At 32.6% G+C, this 8,787-nt stretch overlaps 1 protein-coding gene across 1 annotated transcript; it reads left to right on the top strand.

The window, feature by feature from the left end:
- Window positions 1,737-4,213, top strand: LOC107642732 (probable indole-3-acetic acid-amido synthetase GH3.1). Its single transcript, XM_016346192.2, has 3 exons — window positions 1,737-2,235; window positions 2,331-2,432; window positions 2,596-4,213. The coding sequence occupies exons 1-3, from the start codon at window positions 1,892-1,894 to the stop codon at window positions 3,971-3,973; spliced, it is 1,824 nt and encodes a 607-aa protein (XP_016201678.1). The 5' UTR covers window positions 1,737-1,891; the 3' UTR covers window positions 3,974-4,213.

The raw sequence follows: 8,787 nt of genomic DNA, 5'->3' as shown, positions 1-8,787 counted from the left end.
TTTTTTAATTTATGATTCATATTGTTTACAATTATCATTATTTTTTGTATTTTTAAAATATTAATTCTGTTAGATAAGTAATGAAAATTGTGAACAATAAACTAGGGGTGTTCAAATCCAAACCGATCCAAATTAAATCGCTCATCCAATCCGATCCAAACCGAAAACCGATTAAAATCGCACTAATTCGGATTTGATTGGATTCTATTTTTTGCAAACCGCTGGATTGGATCGAATTTCGGATTTACTTTTCATAACCGATCCAATCCAATCCAAACCGCACAATGTACTATAATATTATTCTTTTATTATTATATTTACAATTATACTTATAACATGTTCAATTTGTTATACATTTTTCTATTATTCATGTATTATTATTATTTTATAAATATTTTATGTTCAAAATGTTATTTATTTATTTATTTTAATTAACCTATAATTTTATTTCTATTGTTATGTTATTGTTAGTTTTTTAAGATATTATTAAGACTTGTTATGTCATTGTTAATTATTTAAAATTTGATGTTGAGACTTGTTATATGTATTCAATTTTTTTATTTAAAAAACCGCAAATCCAACCGATCCAAACCGCTTGTAATCGGATCGGATCGGATCGGATTTCCAAAAAAAATTCATTCAATCCAAACCGCATCGCACATAAATTAAACGAAAACCAAACCAAACCGCACCACAAACACCCTTATCATAAACTACATCTCAAGCCCAATAAATATAAATAAATCTAATTAATGTAAATTTTAAATTTTAAAAATAAAAATAATTTTTTTAATTTATTATTTATGTTGTAAAAAAAAAATATTGTTTCTGTAATTTTTTCATAAAATATATGTAAGTTATATCAAAACACAAGATTTTTATAAGGTTAAAATAGAATCATCTTTGGGATGTTTGGATTGAAATAACAACAAAAACTAGATCACGATGGTAAAACGCTTCTACTCTGTAATAATAAGTAGATAGTAATAATTAAGCTCTAGCCAGTTTAAATTTAATAACATTCAGATACTAATAATAACCGAGACTAATAAAGAATTGGAAAAGTATAGGATAATAATATACTATCTATTAATTTATTGTTAATAATAATTAATTATTATATTTTAAATATATGTATAAGAAGGTATATTTAAAAAATATATATATAAAGACATTTTTATTAGACACAATTATAAAAAAATATTTTTATTGAACACATTTATAAAGACACTTCTATTAAACACCTTTATAAATAAAAATTGAAAAATTGGCAGAAATATTATTGGTAACCTAGCCGATTGGAGGGAATTATTTGATCACAATTCAGATGTATGTGAGTAGTGTAGTTAAGCCTTGGGCCGTCTCTTGCTGAATGAAATGGGCTACAATATTACAAGAGGGACAGCCGGCACGGGTCGCTTTCGGAGACCAACAAACCTCTGCAAGTAAAATGGCCGCGTGGTTCGGCCATGACGAACGAGTAATCGTCTTCGACAAGGTCCTGATGACGTGGCGATCCACGGGCCCCTCCATGTCGGCCATAATGCCCCAAGTCCTACGTGTTCATGGGCCCACATGTTCCCCAGCCATGTTTACACCAACAAAATAAATTAATCTCTTGTCTCACACTCCCTACGCTTCCCTCCAAAATTGCTATTTGGCCCCTCTATTCTCAACGTGGCTTCCCATGATCTGCCTTGCCCTAAGCCAAGTCTTACGCCTCCAAATCCCACTATAAAAACAAGAACCCCCCTCTCTCCTCTCACACTCATTTTCCACCCTTCCAATCCCTTTTTCTGCATCAACACCGCTAAAACAATAATAAACGTTTCCATAATCAACTTGATTCCATTCTTGACGAGTCTTCTCTCTCTGCTATTAACCCTTCGTGATGGCTTGTGGTTCTGAGTTGTTGTCGCCCTCTCCTATTGAACAACCTTTAGCTCCTGCACCTGCTTGTGATGAGAAGAGCGCAAAGGCTCTTCAGTTCATAGAGGAGGTCACAAAAAACACCGACTCGGTCCAGGAGAGAGTTTTGGAGGAGATTCTGCACCAGAACGCCGACACGGAGTATCTGAAGCGATTTGGCCTAAACGGAGCCACTGACCGGAAGACCTTCAAGTCCAAAATTCCTGTCGTTACTTACGAGGATCTTCAGCCTGATATCCAGCGCATTGCAAATGGTGACCGCTCTCCAATCTTCTGCGCTTACCCAATCTCTGAGTTCCTCACGAGGTATGTAATTATGTATATACACATTGATCACAGTAACTATTTACGAGTCACGAGATATGTATATGATGATGATATGTAATGATGAAAACTTGCAGTTCTGGCACATCTGCTGGCGAAAGAAAACTGATGCCGTTCATTCATGAGGAGTTAGACCGACGTCAGTTACTGTACAGCCTTCTCATGCCAGTCATGAACCAGTACGTTTCTTTCTCTCTCTTCTCTTTCACAGTGCTTGCATTAACTCAACGCAACCGACGTGTATAACTAACTGTATATGTATCAGCTACAGTACTAACTCCTAATTAATTAAAATAAAAAATTAATCAATTGATTTGGTTCTTACGCTGTGCACATACACAGGTACGTTCCTGATTTGGACAAAGGAAAAGCGCTTCACTTCCTGTTCGTGAAGGCAGAAACGAAGACCCCCGGAGGGCTGGTGGCGCGGCCGGTGCTAACAAGCTACTACAAAAGCGAGCACTTCAAGAACCGTCCGTTTGACCCATACAACTTGTACACTAGCCCGAATGAGGCGATCCTCTGCCCCGATTCATTCCAGAGTATGTACACACAGATGCTATGCGGCCTCATCATGCGCCACCAAGTCCTCCGCGTCGGCGCCGTCTTCGCCTCCGGCCTTCTCAGGGCCATCCGCTTCCTCCAGCTTAACTGGCAACAGTTGAGCCATGACATCTCAACCGGAACCCTAAGCCCCAAAATCACCGACCCTTCCATAAGGGAATGCATGGCCAAACTCCTCAAACCCGACCCGGAGCTGGCGGAATTCATAACGATGGAGTGCTCCAGTGAGGACTGGGAACGGATAATCACAAGAATCTGGCCAAATACTAAGTACCTGGACGTGATCGTCACCGGTGCCATGGCGCAATACATTCCCACGCTGGACTACTACAGTGGTGGATTACCTAAAGCTTGCACCATGTACGGTTCCTCCGAGTGCTACTTTGGTCTTAATCTCAGGCCAATTTCGGATCCTTCTGACGTTTCTTACACCATTATGCCAAACATGGGTTACTTCGAGTTCATTCCACACGATGACTCGTCTCCTCTCACTCTCTCCCGTGACTCGCCGCCGCCGCTCGTTGACCTCGCCGACGTCGAAGTCGGGAAGTACTACGAGCTCGTTATCACAACCTACTGCGGCCTCAACCGATACCGTGTGGGTGACATTCTTCAAGTCACAAGGTTCTACAACACGGCGCCAGAATTCCGCTTTGTAAGAAGAAAGAACGTTCTTTTGAGCATCGATTCTGACAAAACCGATGAATCGGAGCTTCAGAGAGGCATAGAGAACGCATCTGTGCTGTTAAAGGAGTTCAACACGACGGTGGTTGAGTACACGAGTTATGCAGACACAAAATCGATCCCAGGGCATTACGTGATTTACTGGGAGCTTATGATAAAGAACGCTTCTCGTCCTCCAACTAATGAAGTTCTAAACCAGTGCTGCTTGGCAATGGAGGAGTCTTTAAACTCGGTTTATAGACAGGGAAGAGTTGCAGATAATTCGATTGGACCGTTGGAAATAAGAGTGGTGAAGAATGGAACATTTGAGGAGCTCATGGACTATGCTATCTCCAGGGGTGCGTCCATTAATCAGTACAAGGTTCCAAGGTGCGTAAGCTTCACACCAATAATGGAACTGCTCGACTCTAGGGTGGTCTCTGTTCATTTCAGCCCAGCTGCACCTCACTGGACACCTGAACGTCGTCGTTGAAGGATGCTTCCCGCCATGCAGTAGTCATGCACTAGAACTAGATCTCAATAAAAATGTTTTCTTTTTCTTTTCTTTTTTTAATTTATTATTATTATTATCTCATGGAAGTATCTGTGTATTAACTTCTTGATGTGATGTTCAAAAGTGCTTGCTTTTAGCTTTTCTCTTTTTTGGCCGTCGTGGCTTAACTCTGTTAAAACATAACTATGTGCTTTAAACTTTAAACTTCTTTTTTTATTTTGTTCGTTCGTATATAAATGTTTGTTTGTCCTCAGTATGGAAACCACGCTTACTTATTATGTATGTGTGATCTTAAATTCTTAATACATCTTAATTATAAGTTTCTGAAAAGAGTCAAAGACACGTCGAAAGCTCAAATTGATGGAAAATTTTCGTGTTTGGTATATGGGATGTGAAAGGGATATGAAACTCAATTCCAATGGGATCAAAGTGGATTGTCCAATGACCCAAAGTTTTGAAGGTATCTCTTACTATAGGCTCTATGTGCGTGTACTTATTTGCACGTGCTATATATTCTTTCTGTGCTAGGTTTACTAATCACGGGAAAGTAAATTACTATATAGTATGAAATTTATAAGCTAATAGGTGTGAAATGAAACCATAATTTTAAACTTTTAATTAATAAAATTATCGGAGGCCCTACGTTTTTGGAAGCATGTCACATGAACTTTATACCAGACTGATGCGGACGGCTTAGTGGGTAGCTGCGTGACGGAGCTTGATTATTGTGACATTTGACAGCCTTAATAATAATAATACTAATTTTTTTATCCGAATCCAAATATTCACTCATTTGTTATTAAATTTGGTAGCCTTTCTAACTAACGTCTTTGACTAACTTTATCCCCCCATATATATTTAATATATTTGAATTGGAACTTGGAAGAAGGGGGAAAAATGGGCAGATTATTATTTATTAATTTCTTTTTTTTTTTTTTTTGTTTCTTAAAACGATTTGTTCAAAAACCTGGAATTGGAATACTAGTATATCACACAGATTTACAGTCTTTGAACGTGTAAACGACAATTTCGAATTCCATGTATAGGGGTCAGCCAGACTCACACATCGATTGAGCTTATCTGGCTTGGATGTTCTTGCCCAAGAGGCTCATAATGAAAAATCTTTCCACCTTTAAAAATAAGAGAAAAAGAAAGATAGAAAAAAAAAAGATAGTGAAGTAAAAAATTGTGTTATATTTGACTTTATAGGCTAGCATGATAGACACTATTTTATATTTGTTTCCAATTTAGATTACTTTTATATTTTTATTTAGAAAAGTATTACACTCATCAACAATTTTTATAGGCAATTATATTAACAACGATATTTTTTTTAAAAAAATTTACTATTTTCTCTAATCCTCTATAAAGGTATGGTATAAATTTTAATGCTTATTTAACGATATAATTTTATTGGAATTAATCTTTATTTTTTTTTATAAAATTTCTTAAATATTCCAAGTGTATATGCTTTTTCTTCCTTCATATTGATATTAATATCATCTTAATTTTCATCTTTTTTTATAGTTCATCTCTCTGTCTGTTTTCTATCTCAAATTTATAATGTATTTTTAAACTTACTGTAATTTTTAGGAGGGAATTACTGATATTCCTTAAACTTGGGGACTCCTATATGTTGCTAAAAGACACTTCTAAGAAACATGAATAAGCCACCTCAAGCATCCCCATGAATGATCCACAACCTTCCCTTATTAATTAAATTACAATTACAATTAACTAGTCATTTCTTTTTTAGTTGAAGGTGTTCACCAGTGACTTCAACTTAGAAAGAATGTGTTATTTCAACGTTTTATGGCTAGTTAAGATGTGCTTACTACAAAATTGGGAAAAGCTAGTTAACATATTTGACTCTCTTTAACCAATCCGACCAACCAAAATAGTTTAGCGCATTACTTCAAATGAGGAAAAAGATAACGGCGGTTATCAAGGACATGCTGTATAGCTAAAACGACTTAAAATGATCAGCGAAAACCAATTAAGTTAAATAGTTAATGATTAACGCAAAAGAATATAAAGAATTAATTTTTAATTAGTAGTTAATATTAATCAATTTTTTTTTCATTCTAAAATTTTCCATTTTTTCAAGAGTTAGGATTACGATTTACAATTTAAAATTTAGAATAAAATATTTATGATTTAATATCTAAAATTTAAAATAAATAAAATAATTTTAAAAATTGACTAATATTAATTAAAAGAAGTTAGTTCTCTAATATTATTTTAACGAAACATACAATGAATTCGCTATTTTATTTTTTTATATGTATACGAAATTATAAACTAGTTAGAAGAGATGAAATAGAAAATGCCTTAACGGTTATATAACCTATGATTTCTGATCATACTATAATTTTATCTATACACGCTCACACAAATTATAAACTATTCAAAAGTATTTTTATTCTTTTGAGTTTAAAATTTTCTAAATAAAATTACAGAAAATAGGTTGAAAACACAATATTAACATTATCCTTTTATTTTGAGTTCCCAATATTCTGAACACGTCATTTCTAATGATAACGGTCTCCAACACTTAAGTTAGCATAAGTCGCAAAAAGAATTAAAATAGAGATCATTCTTATGTGGATGAACCTTCGAGGTATAACTCGTCTCTTGTGCTATTGTAATACGCCTTTTCTTTAATGGAGTGAGAATAACTCGGACGTCAAAGAACACAATGGGTGGGTACCTGCAAAAGACACTGATACTCAAGTCAGTAATTATTTAAGAGGCATATAATAATTCTATGAATATAGAATGTTAGACGTGAAACAGAAATTATCACGTGTGCAGTGACGGATCCAGAAAATTTTGGTAGTGGGGGCAAAATTTATATAACATCATAATAATTTTTATAATAAAAATAATATGTGTATATAAAAAAATAAATATTAAATTATCTATTAACCATTATATATATGTGTATAAATATATGTATTGTTTAACTTATTTTTAATGTGTATTTTATATTTTAATATATATTTTATACAAATAATTATTTTTTATGTACATATAATATGATTATTGTTATGATTATATTTTATTATTGTAAAATATGATTAGCCTTCAAAATATCTAATATACAAATTAAAATACTAAAATAGTAATTTAAATAATAATATATAATTTAAAATTCTATTGTTTTAGGTTTTCTATTTTAAAACATTAAATAATTTTTCTCTTAATACTACCATCAAAATTTCTCTCTTTTTATATATATTACTAAATAATTATATAGAAATCCACTTCCCAACGCAATTAGAAGTTGACTCTTATTGATATTTATAGTTAAAAAAGTTCTTTCAATTAATACAGTTGCTATGCAAAAATTAAAGCTAATTTAAAAAGAAGATAAATAATATTCTTTTGAATTGATTTTTAAAAAGGAACACTAATTTCGTTTAAATTTGAGAATTAATCATTCTAACGAATTTCTAATATAAAATTTTTAAATTGACGATTAAGTACCAAAAGTTGAGTAAAAAATTATTGTGGGGTCAAATTTAATAATCTAATGGGGAAAATAAATATTATTATCATATACTACTAAAAAAAATTTCAAATCGTAGTGGGGGCGGTTGCCCCCACACCGTTGTACATAGAACCGTCCCTGCACGTGTGTGTCCTTATAATAATTATATGAATATAGAATGTAAGACATGAAATAGAATTTATCATGTGTTTTGTTTATAATAATTCTATGAATATAGAATATAAGACATGAAATAGAACTTATCATGTGTTGTTCATGTGATTAGATATAGAAGGTTTCTTTTATCGGCATAAAATTGATTAATAGAATTGATGTTATGACCATTTGGTCATTAAGATATAAATGATGGTCATTAAGTCGGTAATAAAAGTGTCGATTATAAGCAAAGAATGAATGATAATTAAGACCGAGTTATGACTCATAATGCACAATAAAGACCGAGTTATAAGGTGATGGATCACACCCCCCAAACTTTGTCTATCGAAAAATAAAATGAGTTATAACTCGGTTAAAACATAAGTGAATAATGATATGGTGAGACCCCAAGTTTAGTCGGGTTATTATGTCGGCACTTAGCTTATTCATAAAATAATTGAGTGGTAAGAGTTATTTAATCAAGATGTTGTTGTGTGGGAGATACTTTTCCGCTTAAGAATAATTTTAGCATTTGATTGTATGTGAACTGAAAAGATCAGAAATAGATATCCATTGACGAAATCGATTGTATGATCCGAGGATATAATGGTTAATTGTCTTGGAAATTTTTCCGGCCCACAACAGCTTATTGATGAATTTCTCGCTCAAAGCAATTAGTTATTGAATATTTATAATTTATAGTGAAGTTCATATGACATGAATGAGATAAATTGAGAAAATAAATATGTACAAAGTCGCAACATATATTGAATAATATATATTATAAAAGTAAAAGAGTTCAAAGTAGAAAAATATACCTTGAAATTTGATAATTGTAGAGAAGATGCTGAGATATATGAATGTCATACATGTCAAATGTAAATATCTGAATTTTATTTTGTAGGACATGCTTTAATTTGATAATAAAATAATAAGATAACAGTTATTGAATGATACATTTAGTATAATATTTTTAACAGTTACAATATGACGAGGGATATTCCTTGTGCAACAATAATAAATTTTGAATGTTTGCACGTATTTTTGTTTAACTTTTTGTATTAAATCAATAATAACATAAAATTTAATAAAATAAACAGTACAACTGTTATATATTGCTAGAGAATAAAAAATATATAATCAA

Source organism: Arachis ipaensis, chromosome B05 (genome assembly GCF_000816755.2).
Source record: "Arachis ipaensis cultivar K30076 chromosome B05, Araip1.1, whole genome shotgun sequence".
NCBI lineage: Eukaryota > Viridiplantae > Streptophyta > Magnoliopsida > Fabales > Fabaceae > Arachis > Arachis ipaensis.
Note: the sequence above shows the minus strand (reverse complement) of the source record. Positions and strands in the feature narration are given on the sequence as shown.

Coding starts and splice junctions, on each gene's coding strand:
- LOC107642732 (XM_016346192.2), top strand. CDS start 1,892: ATGGCTTGTGGTTCTGAGTTGTTGTCGCCCTCTCCTATTGAACAACCT. Junction 2,236..2,330: donor ATCTCTGAGTTCCTCACGAG/GTATGTAATTAT, acceptor GAAAACTTGCAG/TTCTGGCACATCTGCTGGCG. Junction 2,433..2,595: donor CTCATGCCAGTCATGAACCA/GTACGTTTCTTT, acceptor GCACATACACAG/GTACGTTCCTGATTTGGACA.